Source organism: Anarhichas minor, unplaced genomic scaffold (assembly GCF_050575085.1).
Source record: "Anarhichas minor isolate MPS153535 unplaced genomic scaffold, ASM5057508v1 ptg000054l, whole genome shotgun sequence".
In the NCBI taxonomy this organism is placed as follows: Eukaryota; Metazoa; Chordata; class Actinopteri; order Perciformes; family Anarhichadidae; genus Anarhichas; species Anarhichas minor.
Window position 1 is genome coordinate 3,204,848 of NW_027466500.1, and position 21,801 is coordinate 3,226,648.

The window sequence follows — 21,801 nt, forward strand, 5'->3', positions numbered from 1 at the left end:
CTTTCCCCTTTGGTCTGTGGGATCATTTGAGTCCACTATATATTGTAAGATTTAATAATCTGGCTAAATCGGGGCAAATTGTGTGCGTGTGTGTGTGTGTGTGTGTGTGTGTGTGTGTGTGGGGTTCTCGTTTCAGTCATTGAAGTATTCATTCCAGACTAAAGACCGCCTCTGTTTCGTCATGGAGTATGTGAATGGAGGAGAGGTAAGACACACACACACACACACACACACACACACACACACACACACACACTTTCATGATGGTTGTGCTGTATGTGGTTACCCATCTTTGTGTTACTGCTTTAAACAGACAGTTAAACCACATCTCCACAACACCAACTGACATTGATGAAGCACCTATTCCACTGTAAGCTCTAAGCTGTGTAAAAACAGATCAAAATGGCTACATATTACCGGTATTTAAAAAGATACATTTCTTAGCTCTTTTGTTTACATTTTTTTGTGTAAATATTTGTCTAAAATACGAATTATGTATCACGGTTATTACAAGCGTTTTCAATAATAATAATGTATCCCTTTCCTTTACCAAAATACTGCTTTTTTTAGTTTAGTTCTTTTATATATGATTTCAAGGATGGTTTCTTAAACAATCGCCTGTTTTTTTTGTTTTTTTTAAATATGTCTCACAGATAAATAAACAGTGTTTTCATGGTGAGATATAGTGTACGTGGAGATGTGTGAAGTTTGACTGTTCGATTGCTTTCTAACAGTTAATTTGCCAACCAACTGGCCTCTCGCTTTCCTTCTCGTCTCTCCTATCCGCTCCATCCCTGAACTGCTCGTGTCTATTTATGAACACACCTATGGGGCAGATATAGCCAGAATGACAGTCGGAGACGAAATGAGTTTGGATTCCCCCACTTTTCCATTTCTCAGATTTTTAATCGGGCCATTTTTGCAATCTTGGTTCATTCCCTCAGTGTAACTGTCACCTGCTCCCCTCCCAGATAGTTAGGCAGTTCAGCCAGTGCCAGGCCTGAGCAAACACACGCACACGCACACACACACACACACACACACATACAGAAAACACCAGCAAACACTCACATACTTAGACAAACACACACAGCAAATTTTTACCTCAACGGACAAATTGTGACCACACATGCCTCACAAACAACCACAACACACACACACACACACACACACACACACACACACACACACACACACACACACACACACACACAACCCATTACAAACCTGCCACAGTCACAGCTGCCAGTACACTGATGAAGGCCCACCTGTCGTGTTACCCCCTCTCACCGCACCCCGCCACACACACACACAAACACACACACACACACATTACACACGGACACCATTTGAGCAAGGTGGTCTGTGAGCATCACTCCAGCGGCCATATGCAAACCTCCCTGAACAATTAATGGGTAGATGTGCGCCCCTTGGCCTCATGGGTAATTTGTACGACTTGACTGGTGCGCCGCAGCAGGCTGGTGTCATTTTGGTGCCACATGTGTAGCTGTGTGACAGTGACAACTTGACAACTGATGGCTAGGGAGAGAGTGAGAGAGAGAGAGATTAAGGGAATGTGAGGTGAGCGACTAAAAAGGCAAGATGAAGGAAAAAACGGAAGGTCGCGCCACCTAGTGAAGAAAACGAGTTGCGTACTCTTTTTAAGTACGAAAGTGAGCTTCCTGCCAAAAACAGGAAGATGGATATGAGGATTGAGCAAATGAAGACAGAGGCTCAGGGGGCAAGGCCAGTTAGGCCACTAATGAGTGCTGCACTGGAGGCAGTTGAAATGGGTAGGGTGGGTGGGGTGGGGGGGGGGTGGGGTGTGTGTTGGCGGCGGCGGCAGCGGCGGTCGGCCTGTCTTTAACTAGACTGGTGTATTGATTAAACCCTTGATTTGGCCCCCGTTGCCGAACTCCACGCCAGCACCGTGCCAACCTCGCCCAGAGGGTAACGTGGAAGAGGTATGCGAGTGTGTGTGCATGGCGAGGGGGGCTGCTAGATGAGGCGCCAGCTGCCGAGCGCCTCCACCCGCCCTCCTCCGAGACCCCCCACCCCCCCTACCCAGCCCCTCACCATGCGCACCCCTTACACACTCCCCCCCCCCCCCCCCCCCCTCGCTCACCCTCCCCTCCGCTATCTATCATCTCAATATGGTGCGGGCAGCCAGTTTGTGTTGTGCTAATTTCCTCCAATAAATCAGTAATTATTGCTGTGCCGTCCCTGCTGTCTCTCCCCTTTCTCTCTCTCTCCCTCCCCCGCCCTCTCTGTCTCTCCCTCTCTCTCACCCTCCCTTTTCCTCCCTCCTTCTCCCGCAGCTGTTTTTCCATTTGTCAAGAGAGCGGGTGTTTTCCGAGGAGCGCACGCGCTTCTACGGCGCCGAGATCGTCTCGGCTCTAGACTACCTGCATTCAGCCAAGATTGTGTACCGGGACCTCAAGGTAAACAGAAACAGAGAGGGGAGGCTGGTTGGGGGGCATGAATTAGAGGGATCAGATATTTGAGGGAAAACTTTTTTTTGTAGCCCCCAACCCCACCTTGTGTTCCACAGTTTGTTGTTTTTTTTTCATCCAGGAGGAGAGGAGGGGCTCAGGATGTGTGGTAATTAAAGAGCGAGACAGGGACAAGCTCACACAGACATGAAGCGGTAAAGAAGTGGAGACAGGAAGGGAAGGAGAGAGGAAGGGATGGGGTGCTGTTGCCACAGAGGTAGAGAGGTAGATGGCTCTGTCTGAGCGTCTGCCTGGCAGCCTTGGCCCCAGCCCTGCTTCCAGCAGCCAAGAAAACAGAAAGGAGAAAAAGCAGACAGAGAGTGAGAAAAACACTTCAGCCATTAAAATTAAAAGGTTGAGTGGCTCCAGTACACGCCTGAAGTTTATTTCCCTCCTCTGCATTTGTGTGCGTCTGTCTGAGTGTGTGTACTGCCACTGTGTGGGGTAATGCGATATGGTTTTCTTTGACCTTATACCGTACAGAAAAAGTATTAAAGCAAAGAGAAGCTGTAAAGTGTTGATTCTCAGCCACGATTGACGAGAAGGAAATATTAGATTCAGTGTTTCAGATTCTGATGGTGAAAGTTGTGTTTTGTGATATGATGTGTGTTTTGCTTACCTTCCAGTTGGAAAACCTGATGCTGGATAAGGATGGCCATATCAAGATCACAGATTTCGGCCTCTGCAAGGAGGGCATCACAGACGCTGCTACCATGAAGACCTTCTGTGGCACGCCCGAATACCTCGCCCCTGAGGTAACCTTTTAGTTTTCTTATCTGTTTTCTGTTTTCTCTGTTTTGAATTCTCTCTCGCTTTATTCGGTTCCTTGCTTTACCTTCATCCTCTAAGATGTTTCTATCATAATACTGAATATATTTTTACCTCTTTCACCATTTCCACTTCTTCAGTCTTCCTCTCCCCTCTTGCTTTGATCTTCACCACCAATTACCCATCTTTACAATATGTAGTCCTATAGCGCAGTTAGTTAAGAGTACAATAATAGAATAACTTTCAATTTCTGGGTGTTTAACAACCAAAAGTAAGGTATGAAGTATACGGTCAAATATATTGTCCAAGCATCTACAACTACTGACAACCCTAGGAAAAGTAATTTAGGATTAAATATCAGCATCAAATCAAAAGGGACCTATGCTATAATATAATATAATCAACTGATAAATGAATCTCAGGGACTGTGTGTTAAATTCTGTAAACTAAACAGACTGAGACTTTGTAATACATGAACGCATCTGTGGCATCTACACATGCATCGTACCCTTAAGTCATGAAGTGATGTACTTTCTCACCGCCCCGTAGCCATAATACCCTGAGTTTTGTAAGGACTCTGATGTTTGAAACCTTCTTGCAGTGGAATTTATGCATGTACATTTTAATTTGCAGATTTCACAAGCGAACACTTTCCATAATATCAGGGTGAACAGTAAATATGCAGCTTATGCGTGTGAATGAGGGTGTTGGTTGGATTGGAAAAGGGCACGGCGCACACACACACACACACACACACACGCACACACAACCAAATAACTACATTCTTGTAATAGTTTTTTTGCAGCCATCCGCTGTCCAGCCATCAGCGCTGCTTCACTTGAAGGCCAGCAGATCAACTGGCGAGAGCGTTACAGGACTGTGGGTGGTGGAGATGTAGATGTGGAGATGAAGGCAGGAGGAGAGAGGCATAGTGTATATCCCACTTGAAAAAGTATGGAGGACAATTTGGCGCAGCATTTTGTGCTTTTTTTTTAGAGTCCCTTCCTTTGCGTGCCAAAAGCTGATTGGAGGCTGTTGGTTATTTTTCACAGGATGTGCGTCTGTGTGCATTTATGTGTGTGCGCGTGTGTGCTGTGTGTGTGATTGCAGTAGAAAGTGCAGGCTAAAGCGAGGCAGATGGCGGCAGATGGGCGAGGTTGGAGGAAGGTGCTCGGAAAAAACCTGGAAATCTACACTACCGCCGCCGCCACTCACCCGCCCGCACGCTCTGCTCGCCCGCCCGCGTGTAAAAATAACACAGTTTGCTCGGAGCCAAGTTACAGAGATGCAAAGTAGCCGGGATAGAAAAGAGAGAGGGGTAGGTGGGGGTTGAAGACAGAGGAAGATGAGAAGGGAGAGAAAATATTTCAGGGTTACAGGAGTGAAATTCAGACAGTTCCCATGTTTGCCGTCACTGCAAAGGGCAGATGAGAAGTGAATAAAGAGGATTTGTGTCTGCCCGAAGAAAGTCATACACTGATACCTCAGCAACACAACGCTGTAAAGTGAATTACTCTTCGAATGATTGTTTCAAGGACTGTCATAAATACAGAAAGATTAATGAACAATAAGCTGTGGGAAAGTCCTTGTTAAGGGATAGAAAACCCGTATCAGAGAAAACACATATGGAGTGTTTGTCTCTATTTTCTCAGATTCAGACTTTTCCTATTTATTTTTTGTTTTTATTTTGTTACGTCGGGCATTGTGATTCAAATGTTTTTTACTGTAACTACATTTTCCATAAACCTAGCAGCACAGTCAGCCGTTAGTAAAACATTCAACATGAACATGAGCATGAATCATATCCAAATGATGACACTTCGGAGATAGAAGGTCTCTGCGTGACACCGACATATGTGAGTGTATGTTAACCGTGCCCAGTATATGAGGTGTGTGTTTGTGTTCCCAGTAGCCTGCTGGGTATCTGGGCTGGTACAGCCACAGGCTGTGTGTGCCCGTCCCGTCCCATCTAGTCCTGTCCAGGCTGCCAAAGCCCCTGCCCCGCAAGCAGCATCTAGTTGCCACATGGCTGCCCCATAGGGACCAGGACAGGACAAGACCTTCTTTCTAACGGCTGCTTTTAATCTTCTCTTCTTTTTACTCTGCTTTCTTCTCCCTTTCTTCTCTTCTCTCTGGCTGATTTATCTAATGCGTTACCTCTAATGCCATGTCCTATTTATTTGTGCTGTCTGTTTCTAAAATATACACATAATCACACATACTGTACACTTTCTCACACACACACACACACACACACACACACACACACACACACACACACACACACACGCACACACACACACAGTCCCATGCCTGAGGCTGTGGGGCAGCATTCTGGCTCTGTGTGGATTAATCTGCTCCCTGCCTGCAACCGAGCTGCCACCACTTTCTTTGGTCCCAGGACACACACACAGACACACACACACACACATGCACCGTCTTACACTGACATGCAAATACATATACATGCCCAACTGGACTGCTTGCTTTTGTATACATTTCCGTACCTTTTTGTACAAAGACTCTACACACAGTCCTGTAGATCTGCATTGAAAGTTGCTCTGAATTTCATAAACTGCACTGTGTGTGTGTGTGTGTGTGTGTGTGTGTGTGTGTGTGTGTGTGTGTGTGTGTGTGTGTGTGTGTGTGTGTGTGTGTGTGTGTGTGTGTGTGTGTGTGTGTGTGTGTGTGTGTGTGTGTGTGTGTGTGTGTGTGTGTCCCTCCTCAAGCTGCAGAGAATGAAACACCAAGCATTTCCTAGTTTGCTTCACTCTCAAAACTTTATGAATTTGATGAGAACGGATAAATATTCCATCTGCTGTGTGTGTGTGTGTGTGTGTGTGTGTGTGTGTGCGCTTGACAGTCTCCCAGCAGTCTAAGCCAGTGTTATCCCTTCAGCCGTACCAATCAATAGTATATCTGGAGCTGGCGGCGCTTCGTTCCCCCAGCTTTTCTCTGCAGCTGCCAACAGGGTGACCAGCGTAATGCACACACAAAAACACACACACACACACTCACTCATACCTCTTTTATGCACTTCCCGGCACATGTTGACTTGCACACACTGAAGCAGCCGCCTGCATCATTAGCAGTTTAGTGTCGAGTGTGTGAGCTCAGTCAGTTAATGACCAGCTTTCGGTAGCATTGAGCTGCTGTGGAAACTCGCAGGCAGCTGTTTGGTGGTTTCTCTTAGCTGGTCTCATTGCACAATGACATTTAACATAATCTACAGCTGGGCCTGTACAACAGAACCTCACCTGCACCTGTGGCGATTGTGAATTACAACAAATCTCTCACCGAATTGTGGGCTTTAACCAGCAGTATTGCTGATCTGCAATATCAACATAACATTAAATAAGTGCCCAAAAAGCAATTACTAATCATCTGATTGCTGATGGTATCACTTTGATTCTATGATATGTATTTATTAGAAGTGGCGTCATATAGATTCATTCAGAAATATCACGCTCATGGGTATTCACCTCCATGAAACTGGCAGTTTTTAATCCAAAGCTAAAGATTTTATAAACTCAAACCATCTCATCTTTTGATACGATTGAAATGTTCATGTGCCTAAAATCTGAGGTTCAAAGCTTCAAAGCGTATGTCAGCTTGGAGCACAAGTACTTCAATATTAGGATACATTATCAGTATGCTTCTGTGCTTTTCTTAGTTTGTGTCATCAATCTCGCTTCTGGTAATGACAGATATTAGTCAGTGTATTTATTTAAAAAAAATCCTTTGATATTATGACATTTGCTGTATAGTTTTGAAATGTAATTTTGTAATAGTCCAAACATGCAAAAGCATACTGTACTCACAGAAACATGTTTGCATTCATGTATTTGTGCCCTTGCCTGTGTATTTGAGCGTCCACCCTGCCTGGTCCATTATTAACAGTGAGTGAGATGTTGTTATTATTGGCGAGATGTATAACATATGCTGTTCTGGCTGCTCTCCAGCTCTGTCTGTCTGTCTGTCTCTCTCACACATGCACACTCTCATGCATACACACTCGTATGTTAAAGAGCTTATTATGTTAATTAAGGCCTCAAAAGCACCTGAAATACATCTCTTCCTGCGTCTGCCTCCCTTTTCCTCTTCCTTCCTCTTTCTCGCTCTTCCAGAGGTGAGCGAACAGGCGCACGAGTGGATGAAAGAGAAGGAACAAGCAAGGGAAGACATGATTAGAGGACTGAGGAGGCAGGATAAGACGGGATGGAGAGGACAGCGCAAGGAGAGCAGGCAGGGAATAAGAGCAGGAAGGCAGCCCAGACACAAGACTTTGATACGGGAGTGACTTCTTTCACAGAAGCTCTTTCCCAACCACACACACACACACACACACACACACACACACTCACTCTCACACTTTCTCACACACACTCACACCACACAGCAGCTTACAGTACAGTACCTGTGCTAGCCAGCTTGGAGGTCGGGCTGGCCCTGACCCACGTTGCGGGCTGTTCCTGCCTTTTCCATCCAGGGACGTTCCTCTCTGTCCCTGCCAGGAGAAGGATCAGTGTGCCAGGGAGAGCTGGCAGGGACCCGAGGGGGCATCTGGTGGGCCACGCCAGCTCACTGACTCCCTTACTGTAACAGGGGCCTCTGAAGACCTGCCATCCCATGATGTTTTCCTCTGTATGTGTGTGTCCGTGTATTGAGAGAGGGGGGCTTACACCTCAGCCCGTGTTATCTGTGCTACCACTTCTGTTCTTCTCAGACAACTTTTACGTTTTTTTTTGTTTTTTTATTATTATTTGTCCCTTGAGCAAAATGGCATATTGACTCTCCTTTGCTGTCTTTCCTCGCTCATCTGCCTCTTCATTGAATACCTTGGGCAGTCTTTCTTGTCCAATAAAATAAATGCAGAAATGCAGAATAAAAGCAGATGTCCATAAAACAAATGGTCCTGTTTATAAAATTTAAAAAAAGCAAACATTGTGTATCTGTCTCTCTCGACACTCTTCAGGTCCTGGAGGACAATGACTACGGTCGGGCGGTGGACTGGTGGGGTCTGGGTGTGGTGACGTATGAGATGATGTGCGGCCGACTGCCGTTCTACAACCAGGACCACGAGAAGCTGTTTGAGCTCATCCTCATGGAAGACATCAAGTTCCCGCGCACTCTGTCGTCTGATGCCAAGTCCCTGCTGTCAGGCCTGCTCATCAAAGACCCCAACAAAAGGTTCGCATGTGGCTTTAGTGAATGTGACGGTGTGTAAAAATGTAGAGATGTGAACAGATGAACTCGGGAGTAAATACATGCAGGAGTTTTTCCCACTTTTATTGTTATTTTGCTAAAGAAAGTAATAAATACCTCAATCTCTTTTGATGACTTCTATAAGTGAGCTTGTTGCATCTACTTATCTCAGTTTGTTTTATTTTAACATTACTTTGCTGTTCACTAGGCTTGGTGGAGGACCAGATGATGCAAAAGAAATAATGAGACACAGTTTCTTCTCTGGCGTCAACTGGCAGGATGTATATGATAAAAAGGTATGAAGCAACATTATGGTAAAAATAAGTTTGTACTGTGTACTGTGCCATTGTTTCATACGGTCTAATAAAGCATGACAGGATATGATGATTGCAATAAAGCAGTCGTCATTTAATTAAATATTATGATGCGTGACCTTTATCCTGGATGTCTATGGTATGTTTCTTTGTATAACACCACCGAGTAAGAATCAGGTGCTGTCCTCCTTTCTTTCCCTTCCTTTCCTCTCTCCTGTCTCCTCCCGTCATTTCCTTTCCTTGTGGTAAAACAAAACAAAAGTTAAAACATAAATGCGATACATATTCACTTGAAGCACACATCACAGTTTTATGCCTCTTTTGATTAAAAAAATGTCTAATTGGATGAAATGATAAAATGAGGACATTTTGGACAGACATGAATGTGAAATACAACTTGACTGGTTGGCAGTGAAATGGCATACTATACTATGACTTGTTATTACTTTTTTATCACATGTTGTGGCATACTTTATCATGACAAACTATAATATGACTTCTTTATGACTTTGTAGGCATACTATGGTGACTTTTTATAACACTTTTTAGGACATACTATATATATAGTATAACTTTTTTTGACACTTTTTTAAATTACTTTTTTTAATTTCATGACATACCATGACTTTTTTAATGATATTTTTAATAACGTACTATGCCACTTATTACTTTTAATGACATTTATTATGACATACTATACTTTTTATGACGTATATCACTATGACGTTTTATGTCATTTGTATGGCTTTCTATACGATTGTTTCTATTTTTATTTTTATGACATACTATATTATCACATTGTTATGACATTTTTGTGACATACTAAACTATGATATTTTTATGACTTTTCATGACATACTCTACTCTGAGATATTGTATGCTTTTCATGACTGTTTTGTGACATACACTATGACTTTGATGTTGCCTTTATGTGGTATGCTACATAACCATTAGTCCAATGGGGTGCCCCAACTCCAGGAAGTTTTGTGACATCCAGAGTTTGGTGTCTTTTCGCTCTGTTGTTCGAAAGTGTTTATTGTATAATGTAATCTTTCCTCTTTGTGTCGTCCTCACGTCTCCGCCCCAGATGGTCCCTCCCTTCAAGCCTCAGGTGACGTCGGAGACAGACACCAGATACTTTGATGAGGAGTTTACAGCCCAGACCATCACAATCACTCCACCAGAGAAATGTGAGTGTTTACTGTTTCTCACTCTTTCTCACACGTCTACGTACAAACATATGCCCACATTAAAACCCAGGGAACTGACTTTTTACATTGCCGACGATATTCTCAGTGGAGAGAAAGTGTTTGTGTTTGGTGTTGGGTTAAATATGACATGTTACAGTGAAAATAGCCACATCCCACCAAACAATGTATGTGTTGGAGTTAATATACGTGGAATAATTTCTGCAGAGGATCATGAATATTGATAATAAAACTGTTGTATTTTAATAAATTCAGTAGATTCATTTGCCAAGCATCTGATAATGATCAAAATCAGCTTTTTTCTCTTTTTTTCACTTTGATTACTTTAATAATTGCCGTTTTAAGCAATTCATCAAGTGCTCGCGTTCTTTCTTTAGGTGAGATATTCAACTTGAAATAACTGGGGTAACAAACACTCGAAAAGTGCTGTTGTTTATTCAAGTGTCTCTGTAATAGTCCTCAGGCCACTTGCAGCGCTTCACAGCCTTTTGAAATAAAGACACCAGCTTCTAAATGTTGAACACTGAATTATGCATGAGTGTAACCGATGCGTTTCTCTGCGCTAATGTGAGGTTCCACTTGTTCTGTAGGTCGCACATCAGTTAGTGAGCCGGAGATTAAAGACACACTTGTTAATTGAATCTCGTTCCGTTTGATTCTACAGTACAACAACTTCCCAAACACAATGCTTTGTAAGGTTTGATTGTACTTTGAGATAAAATCAACCTGGAAATGTGTTTCCTATTTGAATCGTATGTCTTCATTTGAACTGAATAACTACTTTTAAGTGTAATTAATAATGTCATTAATTACTTCTGAATCCACGCGTTTCTTTAGTCGACGAGGACGGGATGGACTGTCTGGATAACGAGAGAAGACCGCACTTCCCACAGTTCTCCTACTCTGCCAGTGGCCGGGAATGACCTGACCATCACGGTGACATCATCACAGCTGGTCTCTGAGGTCATCAGTGTGGGACAAAAAAGACCCACAGCTTTGGCCCTCCCCAGAAAGACTTGAAGGATTTTGCCCTTCTCTCCTCCTCTTCCTCATCTCTTTTTCACCTCTGCAGTCTGCTTCTCTATTTATTTAAATTTTGTGAATCCCTTTTTAGAGAGAACTTCCAGGTAAAATTACTTTATAATCCTGCGCTGCAACCCGAGGTGATCCGAAACTGTGATGTGATCAGTTACTATGTAATGTCCCTTTATAGACAGGAGCATCACCGGTGGCCTGCTGTGCTTTGACATGTGTCGGTCCTGCCTGTGAACCAGTGAGACAACAGCTGATGCATTAGGAATACTTTTTGTGGCTTTTTATCTGTGAGATGGCGATATAGCATTTAAGTCATTCAAACCTAAACTGCCGGTACCGGTTGTATCTCAGGCTTTTGCAAACAGACGGATACTCTCAGATATCAGAGAGGCACTCGGGTCTGATTTCAAATCCTCTCTAAATAATTCTGGGATGGATTGAGGCTGCCTGGCATTGAGGGAGCAGTTGTCACCAGTGAGCAGAATCCTACACAGCTCATGTTGTCGAGTAGGATTTGACTCAGGTTTTGCTCAGTGCAATTCATTATTGTTGTTGCTGCTATTTCAACTACTACTACAGGTACTACTACTACTACTACTACTACTATATTTCTACTATTAAAACCCGGTGCTACACTATTAGCTTAATGCTGCAGATCATTATACAGGCGCCAGCAACACATCAACCACCTGTATTAACGTCTATGCTTGTACAGCTGCAGAACAGGTGTTGCTTTTACTCCTAATGTACTGCTATTACACATCAACTCTGTTGATTTAAGACGACTGAAAGGTGTGTGTGTGTGTGTGTGTGTGTGTGTGTGTGTGTGTGTGTGTGTGTGTGTGTGTGTGTGTGTGTGTGTGTGTGTGTGTGTGTGTGTGTGTGTGTGTGTGTGTGTGTGTGTGTGTGTGTGTGTGTGTGTGTGTGTGTGTGTGGGGGGTGGGTGGGTGGGTGTGTGGTCCTATTATGGGTTTGTGTTTAAGAGCGCACCTCAAAGCACAGCAGTTCAGAAGGATGAAGCTTCAGAACAATGAGCTTTACTACATTACCCACAATGCAGTGCGAGTTGGTTGATATAACCATCACAAGGAGGTGAAGATGAGAGGAAAGCAGTTGGTTTGAATGCCCCCCCCCCCCCCCCCCCCTTCCCCAACCTTCAGTCCCTCTGAGTTTAATTCTCTTCTGTCTCAAAAGGGAACACAAAAGTGAAACAATGCGCTTTACTGTGACATGTCGTCGTCACGTCTTCGGGAACCACACGGCTGTACCTCTCTGTCTTTGTGCAGGAAAGTGAAACTGCAGCAGGAACAGATTCACCACAGAGTGAAAACACAAGTCCAAGATGGCAGGTTGGGCATTGTTGATGACGATAGAGAGTGAGTACAGAAAAAAGCTCCAAGAATGATGACAAATTTCTAATGATATAATTTATGACGTATTGATGAATGAGGTAACGGCTGACTTCCTGTTTCATGAGATTCTTATGAAGGATTTTTATTAAAAAATACATTATGGTCTACCAGGAGGTACGCATCGACAGTTATGGGTTTACACAAATCACAGCAATGGCTATAATATATATATGTTCTATTTATTGTTCTACTCATCAGTTTTATATTTAACGTTTTCTATTGTTATTACATTATTCTAGAAAAAAACCTATTTCTTAGGGCTGAGAGAAGAAAAAAAAAAAGGCCCCTCAAGAAACAAAAATGGCTGAAGAATGTAGGAGGGAAAGCAGATAGCATTCCTGCTCCATTGTTTATTTAAATGATGTTTTTGTGTTATTTTGTGACCAAAATGTGACCGCCGAGATGTGACGGGACGCATTAAAGACAGATGGTAGTGTACTGTGAGCTAAAAGAAGGTCAACAAATATATTTATATAATCCCCTTTTCTTCTTCAACTTTATCCAAATCATCCCACAGGTGTTTGTGAGGCCTCGTCTCACTTGATTGGTTATTGACACAAACGTTCCCCGTATTTCATCTGATCACAGGTGTGTGTTGGTGAAGGCTCAGACAGAGTTCAGAAAGACAAAGTGGAAGTTGAGCAGAAAGAAAGCAAGTGCAGCACAGAAGGCTAAATGTTAAGTGGTAAGATTGGAAAAGAGTCGGTACTGAATCGTAAGAGCTAGTTTTTACTGTAAGTGTGTCGAGTCAGAAAAGAGGAGAAAGAGGAATAATGGTTGGTTATGAAATGGGAGTTTGTAAGGTCAGACACTGTCTTTAACGAGCACCGTCATTTCTCTGGTCTGGACTTTGTTTGTTTATTTGTAGTCATGTCTTCCAGTCTGACCAACAAGATTTAAAATCCCCTCAATCTCTCTGTCTTCAAACACCAGGAAGCCTTATGCTTTAAATCAGAATACATCCAGCACCTCAGACAAGACTAAATCACCAGATGTGAGGAAATATATTTTTTAAAATGTGAAATTTCAACTGCATCCTAAAAGAAGAACATGTCAAATATCATGTGGGGGAAGTCACCTTTAATATTTGGATGACACCGATTCAAAGGGAGCACCAGGGGATGTGCTCGGATTAGACGTAGGAAGTTGTATTACAATATTTATTTGAATGTTTTCACCATTGATGGATAACTTGAATTTATTTTCTATTTATTTTATTCGATGTAATTTTGTTTTGGAGTTCAGCAGTAAGGGGGTGTAGTCGTGTTTCACTCTGCAGTTTAAGTCTTTAGATATTTTGTTCTAAAAATAAATCCTTTTGCTTTTCTTTAAAAATATTTCTTATACGACAAATTACCTGTTTCTCCGCTGCTCTTAAGTCCACATGCTTTACTCTTGCACATCCATTAAATTGCTATTCGCTGGCAAAGGCGCTTTATGGCAGGAAGTAGAAAAGGATGGCGCTGGCCTGTACGCCGTCGTCCTCTGTCCGCACTAACCAGTCCCGAGTCAAAGTGGCACTCAGAACTCTTATGAAAAATACTTCTCTGTGATCGATTGAGCCTGTCTGGCAAAGCTGAAGCAGCAGAATAGTTCAATATGAGTACAATTCCCACCCAGCTGGCACCCTGGACAGGCTCAAGCCAATGCTCACAAGTATTTGGAAAGCTTTGATTTGACCCAGGTCTGCGAGCAACTGAGGAGTTCTAGCTATATGTGCTCGCTTCCCGCCAAAATCATTAGAAACCAGAGTTCATAAAAGAAACTACTTGATAGCTTTGGCCGCAGCACTTTCACACGCGCACTTTTTTAATATGATCCAGAGGATTCTGATTAAACCCTGCTTTAAAGGAAGGTTTGTAGCTTCGTTTTTCTTTAAAAAAGAAAATGATTTTTAAAGCGCATCTTCCCTCCACATACGACCGATAGCTTTGATGTTGCTCTGATGTCTTCGGTTGGCGAGACCTCGGTGATTGTGTCCCACATGCCAGAGACGAGTCAGTGCTGCCGCTGCAGAATCAGTGGAAATGTTCAGTAACTCGGTCAGTCTTCATGAACTAAAATGTTGAGAAATATCTACTGATGTCACTGACTCCTCCTCCTTGTTTTAAAAAAAACTTTTCCCTCCCTTGGGTCTCCGACTCTCCTCGTTAAATCCTCCTTTACACGTTGAAGTTAATTTACTGGCAGCTGCCAGATGCTGATTCTAAGGTCAGAGATCAAATAAGTAATACATGTTTTCCTTCAACTACTGTCAGTGGAGAAGCTGGAACTTGGTAATTCTTTTCATCGATGTGGGTTCCCCTGAAAGACTGAATGAACATGTCAGTGATTTCTTTAACTGGATGGTTTAAGCCTCCTCACAGCTTTACTGGTGCCCTCGACTGGTGTGAACCGACAGTATGAGAGATATGTGACGCTGCACCGGCAGTGTTCACTTTTAAAGCGGCTGCTGTTTGTACTGTACATCTATCACACAACACATCCGACTCCAATCATATTTGAATATGTAAAAATCCTTTCAAAGACCTCGGCTGCTCTGTATTGATCTTGCCTGTTAATGAACCGTCGGCGTCGGCCAAAAATCACAAACCTCATTCAGCCGGCGTTTAATGCAGATAATAAGTAAATGGCTCCAGTGTTTGGAAGGATTTCTGAAAGTATTTGACCTCAGTGTCTGCAACAGAATTGCTCCCCTCTCCTTCTCTAGTACTAGACTACTATCGTCGTGATTATTAACATGAACAAGCATGAGGTGCATTTATTTATAAACGGCAAACAAAAAACGGCAAACATGTACAAATAATACAAAGTGTAATTGAGTCAATTTCATGTCCATCTACTGTAGCTTTACAGCTGTGTGAGATGTTTGTGGACGGCCGCCAGCTGTTCTCAGAGTGGGCCATGTTTCCCTGAAGCACTGTTACACTGACTTCAGCTCTCCTCTCTGACGTGTCAGCGGAGCAGAGCCGATATCGAATCTGAGACGGTGTGAGGAAACTCAGCAGATCGATCAAACGGCCTTTTTCTGTCCCTCATGCTGTCAGGATGCAGTGCTGTTGGCCAGCGAGGCCTCGAGGATGTGAAAACAACAAATTACCATCAACATGAAGCTGTTTTTTACACTGTACATCCTTAGTATTTTTACACAATGTATATGATAGGGATGCACATTATTTTCATTCTTACAGACGGCTTCAATAAAGCACTATGTCAATCTGCTGCGATGGTGTCGGCTTTGTATTTGCTGTGTGGCTAAAAAATACTATTTATCTTCTAAACTTTCAATTTAGTGGAAATATTAAGAAAGAAACCAGAAATATATCTCAGCATTACGGATTAACAATTGTTTTAAAATGATAATAGCATGTCCCAAAAGCTCATTTTATAAAAGCAAGCCGAACACAACATCCCAGTTCATCTAAACATTCAACACATCACAGTAACAGTCTAGAGCCAATATAGTAATAAATAAAATGGAAACCTGATTTTCTGTTAAGTCAACATGAAGTGTATGCAGTGTACCTTAATACTAAAAGGATGAACACACTTGTCCCCCTGGGTAAAAAAACAACACAAAAAAACCAATTTGATGTGTTCTTGTCAACAAAAGATTTCCGACTTCAGATCCAGATCCAAACAGACAGACGGAGGAAACCGGCAGGACAGACTCATGTGGACACAGTATTGACTCGTCTCTAGAAAGACACAAACACACATTGAATGAGACAGACACACACACACACACACACACACACACACACACACACACACACACACACACTATCTCTGATAATGACTGGATATGAACAGAATATAGACATGTTGTTAATGACCAGATCAGATCATTAGTCATAACGGGACAAACATCTTCTCACTGGTATTATTCCAGTAAACTGACGACGATAATGTGCACCTAGAGATATAGATCGACACCATCACACATTCCTTTAGAAAGAAAACAGTGAGTCACACTCTGCTCTGTCTGTGTACCTCCATGTGTAGGCTTTGCATCTCCTCACTGAGTGTGTTTCTCTCCTGCATCAGCTGGTTTTGTTTGGCCAGCAGCTCATACACCTGCTGGGCACTGCTCTGACAGTGACGGTCCAACTGCTGCAGCCTGCAACACACACACACACACACACACACACACACACACAATATTGACAAACTAAGTGAGAGAAACTTAAACTCCTGGCTGATACAAACCAAATGTTGTAAATATTGAAAGAGTGCTGGATCCACAAAGAGATTTTCTTTTTTATATCACTGGACTTTGTGTTAAGTAATCAACACTGTTTACATGAATGTGACAGCTGTGTATATTTAGTCATTTGAGATCAGACGAGGTGATTCTGAAAATGGTAATGCGCTGGTCTGATACACTGCAATTATATCGGACAATACTAACCGACATGATTGGATCGGACTGTGAATTAATCTGATCATGACTTCTGAAACCGATTAATCGTTTTGTTGAGAAAAAAAAAAATCAGTCAATAGTGAAAGATTTCATGTCTTGTTTTAGCCAACAACACAAAACCAGAGGACAGGTTTGTTACTATGCCATAAAAATGTCATAAAAAGTACAAAAAAGTCATAGTAAAGTTTGTAATTTTAAAAAAGTCATGGTATAGTATGCCATAAAAAGTATTTAAAAAAGGAATATATTAGTTTGTCATTAAAACATAAAAAAGTAATTGCATAGTGTGTAATGAAAAGTCATAGTATAGTATGCACTACGATGACTTTTTGATGACTTATACTAAGTGTTTTTCTGACATACTATACGATGACTTTTGTAAAACTTTAAATTCATAGCATAGTATGTAATAAAAGCCATTAAATATAAACAAATATAATAATTATATGTCTTATAAAACATTAAACAGTCATAAAAAGGTCATTTTAAAAAGTCACAGTATATCATGTCTTTAAAAGGTCCGTTTAAACAAACACAATATTATCACCAATATGTGATAAAGAAATCACAGTACAGTATGTCATCATAAAGTCACTGTTTAGTTATTCATAAAAACGTCATCGCATGGTGCGTCTGTATTTGGGATATCCTTCCTATTGTTCAGGCCACACTTCTCTGGAGAGCTGCTGTATTGCGTTACTCTCGTCTACCCACAGCGTGACGTGAAAAGGTCTTGATTTGTTCAAATGGGGATGTGTTACCCTTTTCTATTTGTGTCCATCTAATGTGTGAACCATTCCTGGCCTTGCTTTGCCTTTTCAAATGCAACATCATAAACTTCTTAATTATCCGATTGTACTGCTTGAAAATTCCTAGAGTGTGAGGACAGCCAAAGCATGTCATCCGCATACAAAAATAATTCATGTTCTCTGTCCTCCGCCTTCAGTCCTTTAAATCTCGCTTCCGCCCTCACTGCTACTGGAGGGGTTCTAGAAATAAAGGAAACGCCTAACTTTTAGTTTTTCACTAGAACTTCATGTTTCAATGTTTGGTGAGAAAGTTGTGTGTGCAGTTATGAGGCAAAATGTTGATCAGTACTCGGATGTCCCAATTAGTGTGTCCCCTTTGACAAAACCGCTCCTGCAGACAATGAACTCTTTCACAGCACATTGGGAGTCGACACTGTGTGTGTGTGTGTGTGTGTTGGGAGGTGGTGTTTTCCAGCTGGGGTAAGGGTGCATGAATAGTGTGCGTGCTTAGTGTGTTTGGGGGTGGAGGTGGAATGTCTGTCAAGATATTTCCCACCAGCAGCTCATTATTTCATCCATTCATCCGTCTATTTAGACGGTCGGTCCCGTCCTCTAGTGCAGAGGTGAACTGATTCTCACACACACGCACGCACGCAGACAGACAGACAGACAGACAGACAGACAGACAGACAGACAGACAGACAGACAGACAGACAGACAGACAGACAGACAGACAGACAGACAGACAGACAGACAGACAGACAGACAGACAGACAGACGAAACTAGATAATCTAGCTCCACTTTAGCAGACTACAACAGTCAAATTTAAATCATAATATCATATGTAAGATTATACAGTACATAATTCACAGCTGCCATTATTAGAGTATGAATACTTTTCCTTTTGATAATACTTTTTACTGATAATACATTTATACTTTTACTTCAGTAGGATATTAAATGCAGAACTTGTACTGGAGTATTTTATATTGTGGTATCAGAACTGAGCACTTCTTCCACCACTGTCTCATAAACACCTTACAGCAGATGATTGATGAGGTTAACAATTCTTTACTTTATTTCTATGAACTAAAAGGAGAGTTTGGCCTCAAAGAAATATGAACATGAAACAATCAGAGAAGGAAACGCTGCTCAGAGCTCATATGCAGCCTGAGAGGAGGAACCACAGTCTTAGTACCCTGAATATAAACTATCACAAGACGCTCTGAGGACCACTGCACCACGTGATGACACGAGATCATCTTTCACTTTGTCCGTCACTGTTTCAACAGGTTCAGAAGGCGACAAGTAAGACAGGAATGATAAAAAGAAGATGAAGAGAGGAGGAAGAGGAAGAGGAGGAGGAAGAGAGCTGTGTCTCGGGGCAGAGAGAGAGAGAGACAGACAGGTAGCTGGGGGGGAGACAGATGCCCCTGCCCTGCTGGTCATGTTGGCAGTGGCAAGGCTGCCTGTGTGTGACAGACGGGGGAGGCAAACATCCCAACACAATCTGCTCTCTGCTCCCTCCCCCCCCCCACATTGTCCTCACTCTGTGTCTTTTTCCACCACAGGGTTTAATCCTGTCCCTACCTGTCCCTCTTCTTCAGGAACTCCCCTCCTCCATCATCATCATCAACTTCCTCAGCATCCTTTTACACCATAAGTCCTCAGCAGCTACAACCAACTGCAACTTCAGCCTCCTCCTCTCCTCTCCTCTCCCCTCCTCTTCCCCTCTCCTTTCCCCTCTCCTCTCCCCTCTTCTCCTCTCCCCTCTTCTCCTCTCCCCTCCCCTCCTCTCTCCATCCCAACCGGCGGCCCGCTGGGTGCTTAATCTCAGCCCCGGAGGCTGTGTCCAGTCCTGGAGGCCGATGACTCCCCTCCCTGCCTGGTGTTCCTACAGCCGGCTGCCAAGCTGTCCTGACCAGCCAACCCCTCTCTCTCTCTCTCCCTCTCTCTCTCTCTTCCCACTCTCTCCCTCCTACGCTGTCACACTGCACAACACAGCAGGGCACCGCCACGTCACACAGCCCCGCTGTGGTGAGCCAAGACACAAGACAAGACAATACACAAATAGACACGACCGATGTGCCGCAGATATGAGCCACACACACACACAGCAGAGCACCTAAAGGTCAGAAACGGAGCCCGTTGTTCTGAAGCTGTTAATGTTTGATGAGGGAAGTGTGGAGAACGCGTTGACTGAAGGCCCTTCAGCTCCACACCACCAAACTAATCTGAGTCATGCTGGGAAAAGGCCAAACCTTATCCAATCACAACCTCTGATCTCGGTACATGCAGACGCACCGGACGCATCCAAACTATCTTTTCCCCGGAAAGAGAGAATATATATATACAGCCGTCTCTTTTGAGAGATTTTTGTGCTGACGACTGGCCAGCTCTGAAATCCACTCCAGGTTTGTAAAGCGGGAGATGCGTCGACATTGTTTGCCAAGAAGAATTTTACATTTGTGGTGTGCTAGTAGAGATAAATGTGTGGATGTAGAGAGGATTTATTCACTGATCGATTCAGAGTGCCACTTCTGAGGACATCCTGATGAAGTAACATAATAGAATCCAACATCTCTAAAGAATCACAGTGCGTATTCACGACTGACCTTATGATGCCGTTAAAGGTTCTGTTCAACCCAATTTGCAAAAAAAAGTATTTTTTCGCTTTTTTTTTTTTTGTATCTAGAAGTATCTTTAGATAGTCGTGGTTTTCTTTGACCTGGTTTTCAGAAATGGGTTTCAATATTTGCACTGTAAGAGCTGCCTTCAGTTGAAAGGCAGCTCACCAGTGAAAGACTGAATGATCAAAGTAGATGCAGCAAAGGTTGAGATATCGAGACTTTTAATCCCTAGTATGTGGAAGGCTAAAACATTACTGTATCCTTTGTTTCCCATAATGCAACGCAAGACTTCGACTTCACTTGCCTGGTAAACAGCCTCATCTTTCAAACTCCACATACCCACACTGGCTTCTCCCTTTCAAGAGAGAAACGCTACCAAGTAAAATATCCAAAACACAATTATTTTTGTAGAAATGGCACCAACTGCACAAACACGGCTGCAAAATGCCAGCAGGCTTTCACACATTGCAGTCTGACGGTAAATGAGCTGAACAGGCGGCCGGGGAATCGGTTGGTCAGGTCGTGAACTGAGATGTTTGAAGCGGCTGCAGGTTGTAAGCTGAAGGTTTTATGTAATGCAGTAAGTAAAGCTTTGACCCTGGCACAACCACACACACACTCAGTGTGTCTGGCCAGAGAGCCGCCAACCTCTGGCCTTCTTATACAACAAACACACACTCTCTAATCCACCCCGCGTCTCACCTTGGACACCTTGCCTCAGAGGAGGGATGTGTGTATGAATGTGTCTGAATGTGTGTGTGTGTGTGTGATTAAGGCAGCGCTCCTTCCAGCAGCTAAAGCAGCAAATCCAATAACTGGCCTCTATCGACTGGCACACTCATTAATTAGGGCTTAATACGGCTTAATGCTCGGGCACTGCCCTACACTAACCCACCTACACACACACACACTGCAGGCTGGCTCGCCTCTGCCCGCTGCCTGGAATTGGTGATGAAGGAAGGAAGCTTGGATAGATTCATGGATGGACTGATGGGCGAGATGAGTAAATGGATGTTTAGGTGAAGAGGATCCGCAGAAATGAGGACTAACAGTTTGTGGTGGCGGGCGGAGGTGCGGCACGGAGTGGACGAGGGACGGAGGAACAAAGAGGCTGAGGGCTCCGGCTCCAGCCGTCACCTCCCCGCCGCCTGCTGCTGCTGCTGGCCTGGCTGACGGCTGACGGACGGGAGGGTTGTGGTGGGGGTTAGAGAAGGAGAGCCTCCCCACTGACCTGGTGAAAGGACACCACCTGCTGGATCCCACGCTTTACTGACACAAACACACACACACACACACACACACACATACATACACGCAACACCTTCACTGAAATAATTCCTTAACTATGCCCCCAAAAATACCTGGAACAGCTTCGAGAGCAGTCGTGGTAGTAAGCGCGTATCTTGTTTTCCAGCAGACATAATAAAAGCACATTTTGCTGAGAGGCAGTTTGCAGTAATTTCCCCAGACAGCCCGATAATCAAACTCTGCTCACAATCTGCACCTCGAACCGCCGCGCTCTCTATTGACTGCTGCTACTAAGGAGATTAATTACAACACAGAC

At 43.4% G+C, this 21,801-nt stretch overlaps 2 protein-coding genes across 2 annotated transcripts in view; one reads left to right on the forward strand and one right to left on the reverse strand.

Annotated features, from left to right (window-relative positions):
- Positions 1 to 11,975, forward strand: part of akt3a (v-akt murine thymoma viral oncogene homolog 3a) — a 49,431-nt gene extending 37,456 nt beyond the window's left edge. The window contains exons 9-15 of the mRNA XM_076075727.1: positions 137 to 205; positions 2,319 to 2,441; positions 3,119 to 3,247; positions 8,236 to 8,450; positions 8,674 to 8,761; positions 9,867 to 9,969; positions 10,825 to 11,975. Of these exons, the coding sequence (XP_075931842.1) occupies positions 137 to 205; positions 2,319 to 2,441; positions 3,119 to 3,247; positions 8,236 to 8,450; positions 8,674 to 8,761; positions 9,867 to 9,969; positions 10,825 to 10,910 (813 nt within the window). The 3' untranslated portion in view covers positions 10,911 to 11,975. The remainder of the gene's footprint in view (positions 1 to 136; positions 206 to 2,318; positions 2,442 to 3,118; positions 3,248 to 8,235; positions 8,451 to 8,673; positions 8,762 to 9,866; positions 9,970 to 10,824) is intronic.
- A 3,205-nt stretch (positions 11,976 to 15,180) lies between these two features.
- The window catches only part of sdccag8 (SHH signaling and ciliogenesis regulator sdccag8), a 41,229-nt gene continuing 34,608 nt past the window's right edge, over positions 15,181 to 21,801 (reverse strand). The window contains exons 17-18 of the mRNA XM_076075725.1: positions 16,428 to 16,554; positions 15,181 to 16,132 (exon numbers count right to left, since the gene is read on the reverse strand). Coding sequence (XP_075931840.1) covers positions 16,106 to 16,132; positions 16,428 to 16,554 — 154 coding nt within the window. The 3' untranslated portion in view covers positions 15,181 to 16,105. The remainder of the gene's footprint in view (positions 16,133 to 16,427; positions 16,555 to 21,801) is intronic.